Here is a 13319-nt window from a genome sequence, read left to right on the forward strand (position 1 = left end):
ATATGTGGCAGCGCTGTTCAATGTTTCTTGAAAACATTACCCACTGTAGTGACGTGTGAATAAACTCCAACTCTGTATCAACAACATTGTTGTGTAACTTCAGTTAAATACTTGTATGCGTGTAGATTAGAAAAAGAGGTAAGATAAAGGATCTGCAGTATTTTATGGAGTATTAATCGTACAAAGGTCAGTTTTATACAAGTAGAAGTGTGTATTTACCTGGTAGTAAGTAGGCTGTCAGTAATGGCTACGCCTCTCTATTTGGACTGGTAGATCTCGGCAGACCGACAACTTTAAAAGTAGCTCTCGGTTCAAAAAAAGGTTGGGCACCCCTGGACTAAATCAAGTTGTATAATCCTCAGTTTTCCAACATTGGAAATAGTTTTTCTTTGACTGAGCCAAAAACCTTTAAAAGCCAAGGTTCTGCAATGTTACAGCTTTGTCCTTGGCTTTCTTTCTGTCATATTGAGTTTATACACAGATCCTATTTAATCTGTTTATTAGTACCACCCACCAAGCATTACATCGGAGACAGTGGAGGAGAATGAAAAGTCCAGACTAACCACTGTCGGGGAAAGAACCTCCGAGATGTTACTGCGGCCTTATACAGGGTTCTTACGGTCATTAAAAACCTAGAAAAGTTATGGAAATTCAAAATGCTAATTCCAGGCCCTGGAAAAGTTATGGAAAACAATATTTTTGGAAAAGTCATGGAAATGTAACTAAAGTTGCATCAAATATAATTTATATTTTATCTAATCGCCGAAATAGTAATACTATAACGATAATAAATACTGTATCGTATAGTAATGAAACGTAAAATGGCATTTAACTGTCAACGAGGTATTTTGCTGGTGAGAGATTTGAGTTGCTTTAGCGTGTAGAAACTAGTAAGCCAACTATTTGATTTGTTTTAGATAGGCACAACATGTTTCATATGCAGACCTTATTTTCCTGTTCCATGTGGTACCGCTGAGAAAGAGTAATTTTTTTGGTCATGGAAAATTAGGTAAAGGTCATGGAGAAGTCATTGAAAATCATTGTTGAAAAAGTGTATGAACCCTGCTTATAATTAAAGAGTCTCTGTTGCTATTCCTACAACTGATATTATTTTTTCTGTATAAACACCAAGATAAACGTTTTTGTTTTGGAATATCTTCCTACTTTGAAAGTTCTATAACACTTTTAAAACCCTGTTGGATATTTTTCAAAAATACCTTTTTAGATACTTGAACATTTGCAGATGTAATAATCCCTCTCAATTTTAGAATAGTATATTTTGTTTATATTTTCTGGTGAGCAGAGTTTGCTCCTAAAACTCACTCTTTTGGAAAAAGATAAATATCATTTTGTTATCTTATGCACCTGTAAAATAGTGGTTTCAGTGTATCAAGGAATATTTTAAGGGCTACAACAAAAATAAATGTACTCGATTTAAACACAAAGAGACCCCTGTGTGACTATACCTCTAACATGTGTGTCGTCCCCCCCCCCCTCCCCTCCCCCTGCAGGTGTGCGGAGAGCATGCTGTGCGTGGTGCCCGACATCTCTGCCTTCCGCGAGGGCTGGCGCTGGGTGCGGCAGCCCGTGCAGGTGCCCGTCACGCTGGTCAGGAACGACGGCATCATCTATTCCACCACGCTGACCTTCACCTACACGCCGGAGCCGGGGCCGCGGCCGCACTGCAGCGCCGCCGGGGCCATCCTGCGGTCCGGGAACTCCACCCTGCTCAGCAACAGCAGCCAGGAGCCCGGCGTGTATGGCCCCAACAGCACCTCCAACGCGGGGGTCACGTCTTCATCATCCACCGCCGCGGCCGTGGTCTCCTAACGCACACAGGGGGCCACTCTATATGCCTTGAGAGCGAATGTACCACAAGGTATATAAAGACTACGGGAAATAATAAACAAAGACTCTAAAGTGCTGCGTATACATTTTGGATACAAAGAAGCTGAAAAATTGGTGGGAGTAAAAGGAGCGAACGCAGGGAGAATCTGAAGGCCGAGCGACATCACGGCGCTGTCAGCCAATGGGAATAAGCGCTCCGTGACACGCCCCCTCTCCTGCGGTTACTTTAGGGACCTGCCTATCCACTTCTGGTGTTTCGGAACGAGTGAAGTTCCTTCAAGCACCGGCACCTTTCTACGGCCACAACAACAATACATCCAACGTGTACAAAAACAAATCCCTCGAAAGGAAAGTATATTTTTGCGCCCTCCCAAAAAACCCCTCTCGCCACTTGTTTTATAATTATTCCGTTTTGTTTTGTTATTTTCGCGTTGATTTCCTAAAGGGGGCTGGATGTATTGTTGTTGGAGGGAGGATGCAGAGGGACACACATAAAACGTGACGATAACATAGTTTTTATGGACCAAGGATCTTGTATAAGCTTTAGTAAAGGTACATTTTTCTCCATACCTTTTTTGTATTAAACATATAGTACACTTTTGTTACCAAATAGTTTCTATTCTTCCTCTGAGCTTGGGCTTTGTTTCCCCCCTTTCTGAGGTCCAAAATCCCAACCTGTATGTTATTGTGACCTTACTACAAACGCCTGCTTTTTCAACCTTTTGGATTTCCTTTGTTTGTTTTTTGATACACTTGCTTCTTCTGTTGGGGGAAAAATCTGAAGTCTGGGTTGTTTATTTTACATAAGGTTGTATTTGTTTGTTTGTTTTTTGAATTGGGGAATAACCTCAGATGGCCCATGTTTTATCATTGGTTTTTATGAAGTCTTTAAAAAGAAAAGCTTTAAGCAACGCCTCTGCCTTGCCTGCAATACTCTATGTGCGCTATGTTCTCCTTCGGACAAGTATACACATCAGTACATCTCACGTGGAGTCATAGCAACATTTGCAGAAAAACTAGACTTCCGTGGTTACGAAAAACAAGTCATTTTTCAAACAAGCGTAGTCATTGACTTAAAATGATAGCCTTAGTACTGTATATTCTTACTGTGTACACAGTCAAACCGCTCACATATCTACTATCCTGTATCTGTTGCGCTCACTGTTAGCTTATCATGATGTGGTGAAAAAACTACACCGAGCAAGGTGTCTTCCAGTGGTGGCATTTAACCCAAAAAAAACTTTTCAATTTGATGTGGCCTTACCGATAACTTCAATTACAACAAAAAAACGTACTTCACCTTTTTCTTATCTGCTCACGTTGGAGGAACCTGTGCATAGCACAAGCTAATGCCTCGCTTCTCATCACAGGAGCGGTTCGAGCTCCACATTTATCATGCAAAGCAGCCTTCCGGAAAGAGTCTCTTCGGTGTACAATATGCCCGTTTTTTATTCTCATGCGGTGCGCGGCACCTTTCCACTTTTGGTACAATGTCTCACGAGCGCCGTAAGCTCTTTTGTCAGCCTTCTTTTTAAAACAAAACAAATCTCCTGTGGTTTTATTGTCTTTGCAGAAAACAAACGTGTGTGTGTACATCGTAGACTCCGAGTAGTTGCTCTCATCCGTGTTCATGGCGACCGCGTCTCCTGTAGGAGTTTAAAGGCCTTCTAAATGTGTGTTAATGAAGATTTCCAAACAGAACAGCAATATTGTCATTTCATCGTCTTTTGTCCGCCTGAGCACTAGTTCACCAGCCAGCAAATATGTGTGTGTGTGGGTATGTGTGTGTGAGTGTGTGAGAGACTGTCATATGTAGTTGCTGTAATGGAATATTGAGTCAGACTCGCTCCATTTCAAAAGTGTGTTCCAACTGCTCTCCAAAAAAAAAGCGACTGGGGTGTTTCTTCCTTCCACCAGGATCCAAATGTGCGATAAGATAAACATTCAAAGGCAATACTTGTGATCTTAGTATTACAGTACAACTGTATACACTTCCGGGGGTAACAGAACAACAAAACTGTAACTTGAATGTCTGCTTAATGAAGTATTTCTTACTAACAAACCCTTGAAATAGGAACAAAAAAGGATTCGCTTGCACCCCCTTTTCGATGTAAAAAATATTAAGTTATGCCCCCGTTTCGCCGCCCACCTGTCAGTCATTAATATTAAATGTTTTATATTGTAATATTTTTTAAATTATTGGTACAAAGTCTCCCCTTGTCTTATGTCAAAACAGAAAAAGAAAAAGTGCATTATTGCCCGTGCTGCCTCAGTTGTCCTGGGAGTGTCATTTTTTTCTTTTTATAAAAAAAAGAGGCCACTACCTGTTCATCCTGGAAACCGCGGAGGTGCTGCAGCGGCAGTGTAGCGCCACATATTTGAGCTGCAGGTCAACCTGAACCCTTTACACACAGAATCTTAACTGTAGATTTTTAACGTGAGTGTTTTTTATAATAAGTTCAGCGAGTTTTTAACCTAGCTTCTGCATTAGCATCACGCCCTCCTCCTTCCTTAACCCCCCCCCCCCCAGAGCTTGGATATTTTGTTTACATGCGGAGTCGCCTCTTACAGTTCACCACCTCCGGCTTCTCATCATCTCGAGCAGCTTTGTCACATTAGCTCAAATAACTAATAAAGGGGGTGATGCATGCTTTTAAAAACAATGTGTCGCCTTGACAATCTCAGCTGGTTTACAGTTAATTTCTCTCGTAAGAGACGGAACATACTCAAAAAGGGGTCAAAACATGTTACATGCCTTCTGAAATAACTAAAAAGAGAAAGAGGAAAAATCTCATTCAGCGATGCTTCTTACAAAAGATCTTAACCGGTTTCTTTCTTTGTGTCTGATCATATTTGTTCTTCCAAAAGCAGCTGTTCTTGTGTTTGTTTGTTTTTTATAATGAGCTCTGAACAATGTATGTATCTTCTAATATGCCAAATGTCTTTTATAATGTAGTTTTCATGCACTGCTAAACAAAACAGGGCAGAGTGAGAGGCAGCTTTAAACAAATACAAAAAAAAGGAGTGTTGAGCCCTTCTCTGTCGCACTCAGCCTTACTTCTCCTTAAGACTATTGGCTGTTTGCACTACAGAGCGCGAACCCTTTCTCTCTCACACATTTCATTCTCACTCTTTCCCGCTCATGTTTATGTACGTACATTCGGAGTTTCCCCCCTCCCTTTTTTAGTTTTTAACACGCAGCCTGTTATGCTTAGCTTCGCTACAGTTGGATCACCTTTCCGTTGTCATTCTCCCCGCTCCTCTCCTTCTCCATTCTCTTTCACTCTCACTGTATCTGTGTATTATTCTAGTAAATGGTAAGCAGAGGTGTCATTGTGGTAGTATACTCAGTGCTCAAAGGGTTGCTGATGGTAGAAACCTGTGCCGTTTGTAACATTTAGCAATAACGTCAAAACAAAGGGGACGTTTTTTTTAAATAACATATGTTAGTTTTGTTTTTGTACATATTGCAGCTCCAGATCATGCTCAAATCTGTATGTCATTAAAAGAAGAAAAAAAACGAGAAAAAAAAACTTGCAATATTGGCATAAAAATGAAAAATAAAAAAGTGATATAAAATCTTGCTTTGTGTTATGTTTTTAATTGTCATCAGAAGCGTAGAGAAGCATTGTTTAATACACTTTTACAGAATGAATGAATAACCCAGTCTTTTCTTCCTCCAGTGACAGATACGCTCTCTCAGGGCTTCTAGCATCCTCCAAGCCCAAATGGAGCTCGTATCCTTGGGAAGAAGTCCCAGAATATAGAGCCTATTCTTTTTCCACCTCGTCTAATGCCCTTTGTCCTTTTTGGATCCACTTTCGATAACGCCGTTAAAAGCTCCACGTTACTTTGCCCTGAGCCTTCGCAGACGCAGGTCTTTATATGGTCAACCAGACGCTGGTTTTTCAGAGATGGCTTGTGTGTCTATAACAAAAAGAACCCAATACAACCCCCGAAACAACTATCAGATGTATATAAACCTGTAAAACGATTGATTACATTCAATTGTGTTCATATTTAAAAGGACTTGTGTCAAAATAGGCACATCTTCATGCAATAAAACAACTCGAAAATATTCAGAAATGCATCAAACCTACACTGTAAATAGGAATTTATACAACATTGACATACAGAAACAAGAAAACAAAAAGTTGCTACATGAACGCTGCTATATTTAACAGTTGGAATCAGGTGCCGGGAATTCACTCTTTGAAGAAGATAGAGGGGATACAGGACAGGTGTTCAAAGTCCCACTACATGATAAGGCCTCTCCAGCTCCCATAGCACAGTACAGCCCATGTAGACACACACACATACATATACCCACACACACACATTAGGTCAAGGACAAGAGCAGCACTATTTGTGCACCGCAGGACTGTTTTGAAGCTGCCGATTACAGTTGCATTGTGACTGGCGGCCAATGCTGCAGTGTACACGACAGATACAAAGCCTGTTTACACACAAGTCTGATTTTAAAGGACCATAGCAGTCATCGCTGTTATGATGAAATGCTCACATCAGAGCTGACCATTTGGTGTTGAAGATCTTTCTTTAATGTATTTTCCCGCCTTCTAGGCAGCCATCAGTTTGCAGTTATTTCCATCAAATGGAGCTAGCAACAGGAGGTGATTAGCATAGCTTAGCATAAAGGACTTTTGTATATAGGAACAGCTTACTCCTTTTTCCCCCTTATTTGATGTTTTTCTACTTTTGTCTTAGTGTTGCTAGAAGTAATTAGCAGTTAGCTAATAGCTAAGCTAACTGCCTGGCTATACAGGCTAATTCCAACACATCCTTGAGGGTCCACTTTGGTCCTTGTGTGGCATCAGATTGCTGCCTAAAATGTGCAGATCTTGGTGTGAACTGTTTTCAAGATTGGTAAGTAAGAATATTTATACTTTTTTGTAATTTTGATAAACTGATTTTATCGTGCGGTCTATTATTTTGAGCCAAATCTTGATCTTTTACTAAACGTAACCAATAACTATTGTTGTTTCGTTTTGTTACCAACTGTTTGAAACTGGGTCCGCAATCTGGAAGAAAATATGTTTACCTGAAGCATAATTGAAAATGCAGTTCAGTCGTATGGGAATGTAACATTTGTAGACAGAGTTTTTAAACGGTGGAAAACCAAAAAAACGATTGTTCTGCTTTGTGAGGCCCTTTTAAGGCTTAACATGATCAGGTCAACCAGCTTGGACACTGTAGCTTTCGGTGCCATAGCTGCTTATAAACTAGTGACATAAGCACTGTGAAGGCTTGACATTAAAACAACTCATTTTTTAACTGTTTGCACACACATCGATCGAGTTTAGGTCAGCTCACTCCAGGCTGACGGACGGATGCCGGTGTAGGTGAAGTGTGTGTTGGCTCCGCTTGGCGGGGTATGACCATTCTGCTCGGGGGTTTTTGGCCCCGCTCTTAATCTGCCCAATTCCCCTTTAGCGGTCCCGCTTCCAGCCGACCTCCCCAGGCCACCGCTGCTCCTCAGGCAGCTGCAGCAGGTGAACGTGGCCAGCATGCCTTGGCGGAAGCGCTTGTTCATGAAGCAGTAGATGATGGGGTTGACGCAGGCCGAGGTGTAGGACAGCAGGTGGATGTAGGAGATGGGCGCCCCAGTGAGGCGGTAGGCCGAGCGCCGGTCGAAAGCCTGCCACGCGTTGACCACGAAGATGGGGGTCCAGCACAGGAAGAAGAGGAAGACGATGACCAGGAGCATGCGGATCACACGCTTCTTAGCCATCAGGTTGGCTGTGGAGCTGCTGCTGCACACACGCTCTGCTTTGGGCTTGATGCTGGAGCTGCCTCCACCCCCAGTGATGCTCTTCCTTTTGGACTGCTGCATGTAACACCCGTCACTGTCACCAGGCTTTATGCTGCCAGTGCTGGATTGTCTTTCTGCCAGGGGAGAGATTTTGTTAAGAAAAGACCAAGTGTCGATTTTTTATCAGCAGTCTAAAAGCACTTATGGCTCAGAAAGTCACTCAGGTTGCAAAAAGAAGTTTGATTGTATAGAAGTCTATGATAAAATATACTTTTCAACTGATTAGGTACCTCAGTAAAGATTTTCCTGACAACATAATGTCAATTGCTTCTTCATAAATATAGCATGATTTTCCATTTGTAAATTATTTACAAATTCATTATTTACAACAATATTTTAAACATCTGATCAAATCTATTGTGCCCAGCTAACATAATTATTTAGCTATTTTCTTTTACATATATGAAAGAATACTTCTGATCCGTTTTTTATAGATTTGCATCATCAGGAAAAATAACAGTGAGCTTGGAGCTGATTAAAACAGCCATTGTGGTATTTACCATAGGATCAAAAACAGAATAATGCCAGCATTGTCCTTTTATAATTGTATATTTCAATACCTCTGATAGACTTTCTGCTGGACAGCTCAAACGAGATGCCACGGTAAAGCTCCACGCAAATGAGTCCGTAGGCTGTCATCATGATGATCCCGGGGATCAGGAAGAGCATCAACAACAGGCACACGTACCTGCAAGGGACACATTTGGTATATGCAAACGTTTATCATTATATTAAACCTTGCAATTGTTTGCTTTTATTTTGTAGGGTCATCTCTGTCGTGCAGGAGGATTTCCCCAAGAGGTCGTCTCTCACCAGCACACACTGAGCAAATCAATAAAGGCGCCATCTGAAATTAGCAACAGGCTACTTTTACACTTAATCTAAGTGCATCGACTGTGAGGACAGCCTGCTGGGACACTAAAGGTACGACGCCTAATGCACTTATTCTCAGCTCACCAGGACTGCTGGATGACGTCGTTGGGCCACACCAGGCGGCACATGTACCCGGTGCTGTTGTTGTAGCGCGTGAAAGGCTTGAGGTTGCTAGAAATGGGGTACGGCAGCATCAGGATGAAGGACACAACCCAAGTGGCAGTGATGACCTTGGCGGCGTGAGATTTGGTTTGCCACGTCCTCGAAGTCAGCGGGTTGCAAATGGCACTGTAGCGCTCCAGGGAAATGGCCACCAAGTTGAAGGTGGAAACACACACAGAGACACCTGCAAAGAACAGAAAATCCCCAAAATGTGATGATCGACTTTTATAGTTTTAGTTTTTGGCCCTGATTTATTAAAAAACATATAAAATATAAGGACATTTCAGTGCTGTAATCGCATGAGCTGGCCATATCTGACCATATTAATAATATCATTTGTTTAAGTAAAAGTGTACCATTATAGTAGATAGAGCCAGGGGTCAGTTAGCTTAGCTTAGCATTCACACTCGAATCAGGGAGAAATAGCTAGCCTGGCTTTTGCTATCTCATCTTGACGCTATGATGACTAATACTAAAGTTTAAGCTAAATAAGTAATTATTGTTACTAATTAATAAACATACCACTATTTTTCTTGGTGGATAGAAGCCATTAGTTTGGTTATTAGGTTAAAAGGGCAGTCCGTAATGATTTGGAAACAAACGACAACGTAGCTAGCTAGCAAGCTAACCACGGTAATCGTCATTGCACACTACCCTGTCGAAATTCATGAAAACAAATTCAAAGTGTACGACATAGAAGTGTAACAGAACTGAGACACAACAGCACAATAGGCTGTAGCTTCATACTTGATGAACAGACAAGGTGGTTTCAAACTTTTGGCGAGAAAGCAAAGTGCATTTCCTAAATTGTAACTATTCCTTTAATTAGGTATCATTTCCCTCCAGCTTTTAGTTGTTTTAATCTCTACCATGGGTTTTGTAACACCTAATGATCAGCATCCTGACAACATGTCACCGTGTTTACTCCAGTGACTGTGGATGCTATCTATGGCACATTCATTTTTCGTCACATTAAATTTAGCCACAGAGCATATCCTGTCTGTTAACACACTGAGTTACAATAACAAGAAGGACTATAAATACATTGAAATGATGGCTGTGTACGAACCCATAGGAGCGACACATAAACAGATAAACACACGGACGAATTAGGTAATAAACCTGGATGACAGCGCTCTGATCTCACTACGGGAGGATGTAAGGGGCAAAAGTGAAAATTAGATTTCCTAGCGGACCTGTAATCGGATGAAAATGAAATATTAGTAAAATTGCATAATCTGTAATGACTACACCTTATTACAAGGGTGCTCTGAGAGGTATAGCTGACTGCTGTGGATCTTTTGAGAAACAGTTTTAGAGTAATCTAAAAAGGTAATTAGCATTTGACAAGTAATCAGTCAATTAGTTTCAAATTGTGCTCTTGGAGTCTAACTATGAGTTTATCTTAAAGTACAGATGCATTTGTCGACTAGTTGAACAAATGATACTTTACAGAGATGCTGTATGCGAAACCAATGTGAGTTTGGAAAATTGCACAGTATAAATCTATTCTAGTAGACCTCAACAATGGAATTATGATCAGTGGAAATGGCCATGACATGGGACCTTTAAGTTAGGTCGATGTTTTAATTATAACCTCACCCCCTGTTCTCATTTGATTTGCTTCTTCCTCCCTAAAGCGGGTCTGGTTGTGTTCTTGCTCTGAGCTGTCTCATGTTCAGCTGCTGTGTCTAACATCACACTTCTGTGGGCTGCATATTGGAACATATTGGAGAGCTGCATGTACGTACACGCCCAGAATAAAAGTGAATGCAGTGAAGCTTCCCGCAGCAGACGAGTGTGGAAACAGCCTTTATTGTCACACATTCGGCACACACATCATTATGCACAGTGAAGCTCAAGAATCTAAGTTCGGCTGAAACAAATTTGAGATGTTTGGAGATGAAAACAAATATATTCAATTGCTTTTTATACATAAAATATGTATTTGGGTTGTGGCTGATCCTTCTACACAACATACAGCATGTTGCTCAAGACTCTGATATTGGACTGTTAATATTCAAGAGGTTAAATCCACCATAAAAGGGAGAGTTGACGAGGGCTTTTTTAGCTCATTTTGAGCTCATTAAACCACAAGGAGCATTAGAACATGTAGGGAAATTAACCTTATGCTGAACACGGCCTAAGGTGACTTCAATGATCCTCCATCTTTAACACAATATTGCACAATGTTCACAGTTGACTAATTTGCATGGCAGAAATTATACGAAATGGCAATGGAATAATGGATGATTGCAAAATGTGTACACGTTTAAATTCAACTTAAATAAATAATTTGACAATTTGGAGTTTCCTTTAGCTTTCTTTGAGTAAAACTAAACCCACTGGGGGATAATAGTAGATTTTAACAATATGTGGGTGAAAGAAAATCCCAAATCATTGACAAAAGTGTGACATTTTAAAGCAAAAGCAAGATTTCAATGTAGGTTGTATCCAAATGTAACGATAACCAACGACTCAGCACTTACCCATGAAGTACATGACCAGCTTGCATGTGCCGGTGCCGAAGATGAAGTCCCTCATGAGGTTGGGGATGAGGGTGAAGGGGATGCAGAACAGGGACACCATCAGGTCGCTGATGGAGAGGGACAGCAGGAACAGGTTGGTAACGGTCCTCATGCGCCTGTTCCTCACCAGGACCCCGATGATGAGGCTGTTACCCAGAACGCTGAGGAGGAAGATGAGGCTGTAGAGGATGATCCGCACTGTCTGGTTGATGTCTGAAAGGAGAGGGAGACAAACTGTGGGCATGTCATTCTTAAAAATGTTTCTATTTTTGGTTTTGATATATTTTATCCCACTTAAAACTCCTGAAATAATCCTACTTGTATAAAGCAAATGGATCAGAATATCTGGGAATCACCATGATTATCCTAAATGAAATGTCTCATGTTTGATTAACCCTCTTAGATTTTTTCCACAGAGATAGATAGATACACGGAAAGATAGATTGAAAGAAAGATAGAAACTTTATTCATCCTAAGTTGAGAAATTGTTTTCTCAAAACAGCATTTTTGTCAGTCATTACAAAATGTCTTAAAAATAGAATAAAATACAAATAAATTGAAATAAACATTCAAAGCAAATATATTCACAGTAAAAATTCATATATTCAAAAGAGTATCTAAGAATAACCACTATGCAATATTCTGAACACATTAGAATAGACCAGACAAAATGTGCAAGCTCTGCGCCATTTAACCCTTTATCCAGTGGCCAGAATTGCATGCATTTCTCTTCACTTGACATTGGCAGAACTATAGTCTTAGTGACTACATATGTGTCACTACAACATAAAGCAGACTGCGTTATCTGACCCTGAGCCATGCGTAATGCGCACTGACGCAAAGAAAATGCCCAAAGCTGTCGCTGTTAAGGCAGAAACACTGGATTTAATTGATTGCATTTTCAATAAAAATGAATTTCAAAATGCAGAATGCAGTGATCTTTTATTGGACATGAAGTTTCTTGTGACTTTATAGTGATATGCAATAAATAAGAGTCACTGTACCTTTTGTTTCGGGTGACGGCTCCTGCTCGCTCTGGCACTCCGAAATGTTGATCCCGAAATTACATAAAATCTGGTTAAGATCAGTCGAATTAATGAGCATTTCGTGTAACGTGAAAGTCTCCATGTCGCTTTCTCCCTTGTCACCTCAAGTAAAATCACTCATATGGCATCAGAACAGCATGCTCTTGCAAGATAAAGAAAATGCTCAAAAAGGATCAAAAATGTATATCAATAACTCCTTTACTGTCGATTAAAAAGAAGAACAAAATAATTGTTATAAGAATATATATTGTTGTACAAGTTCCAATAGGACGCTCTGTGTCTGGTGCGCTCCTCTCGTGCTCAGCATTTCCATCTACTGACAGGATCGCATTCCTCAGTGTTCAGCCCGCCGTTAGGGTCTGCACAAGTCAGCAACCCCCCCCCCCCTCCCCTTTTTATTTTAAATAAATAAAACACTCATAAATCATTGTAGTAATAGAGATGAGGCACTGGGGTAAGTAGGTTTTCTTCATGGACCATTCTTCTTCTTTATTAATACCTCAAATATGTCTAATTTCCCAGATCATTTGTAAGAGAGGACAAATTCAAGGTGCGTAACCGAAATTAACTTAATGTAAGATGTCAGGTATCCGGGGCCTGTGCTGTGTCTGGGATACTGACAGTGTGCCAATGCTTACATCGGAAAGCATGGTTTTCCGATGTAGCATTTCATGTGACATGTCAGCAGCAACATGAAGCTCATGTCCAAACAATGCAAACTCAAATATTTAGAGATATTACAATTATTGTTATATGGACTCATTAGGAAATCCTTGGAAGAGAAACATGTAGAAAGAGTTGGTGATATTTTAGGGCTGGTATTATAATCAAACACATGAATAGCCCTATATGTTACAACATTTGTCAAATTCACAATGAAACACCCCCATTTAGAACAAATCTTAATTTGACTTTGTCTCGTTAATAAGATGAAAACACACTTGAATAGGCAAGAGTGTTGAGGTCAACAAAAAACATTATGTGACTATTTCAAAAATGGGAAATATGGAAGAAATCCCACGATTGTTTACT

At 40.5% G+C, this 13319-nt stretch overlaps 2 protein-coding genes across 5 annotated transcripts in view; one reads left to right on the forward strand and one right to left on the reverse strand.

The window, feature by feature from the left end:
- The window catches only part of rbpjb (recombination signal binding protein for immunoglobulin kappa J region b), a 52834-nt gene extending 47403 nt beyond the window's left edge, over positions 1 to 5431 (forward strand). For 2 of the 3 annotated variants that reach the window (XM_034205207.1, XM_034205209.1), the window contains exon 11: positions 1512 to 5431. In XM_034205207.1, coding sequence (XP_034061098.1) covers positions 1512 to 1830 — 319 coding nt within the window. In that variant the 3' untranslated portion in view covers positions 1831 to 5431. The remainder of the gene's footprint in view (positions 1 to 1511) is intronic. The other variant, XM_034205208.1, reaches the window with a different exon arrangement.
- cckar (cholecystokinin A receptor) lies at positions 5430 to 12532 on the reverse strand. Of its 2 annotated transcripts, none has more exons than XM_034205211.1 (5): positions 12246 to 12532; positions 11203 to 11454; positions 8636 to 8897; positions 8239 to 8366; positions 5430 to 7752 (listed from the first exon to the last, which is right to left on the reverse strand). In XM_034205211.1, the coding sequence occupies exons 1-5, from the start codon at positions 12367 to 12369 to the stop codon at positions 7166 to 7168; spliced, it is 1353 nt and encodes a 450-aa protein (XP_034061102.1). In that variant the 5' UTR covers positions 12370 to 12532; the 3' UTR covers positions 5430 to 7165. The 2 variants fall into 2 exon arrangements, with proteins under 2 accessions (XP_034061102.1, XP_034061101.1); XM_034205210.1 differs by having other exon boundaries at positions 11203 to 11475.
- Positions 12533 to 13319: the final 787 nt, after the last annotated feature.

Source organism: Gymnodraco acuticeps, unplaced genomic scaffold (genome assembly GCF_902827175.1).
Source record: "Gymnodraco acuticeps unplaced genomic scaffold, fGymAcu1.1, whole genome shotgun sequence".
Classification (NCBI taxonomy): Eukaryota; Metazoa; Chordata; class Actinopteri; order Perciformes; family Bathydraconidae; genus Gymnodraco; species Gymnodraco acuticeps.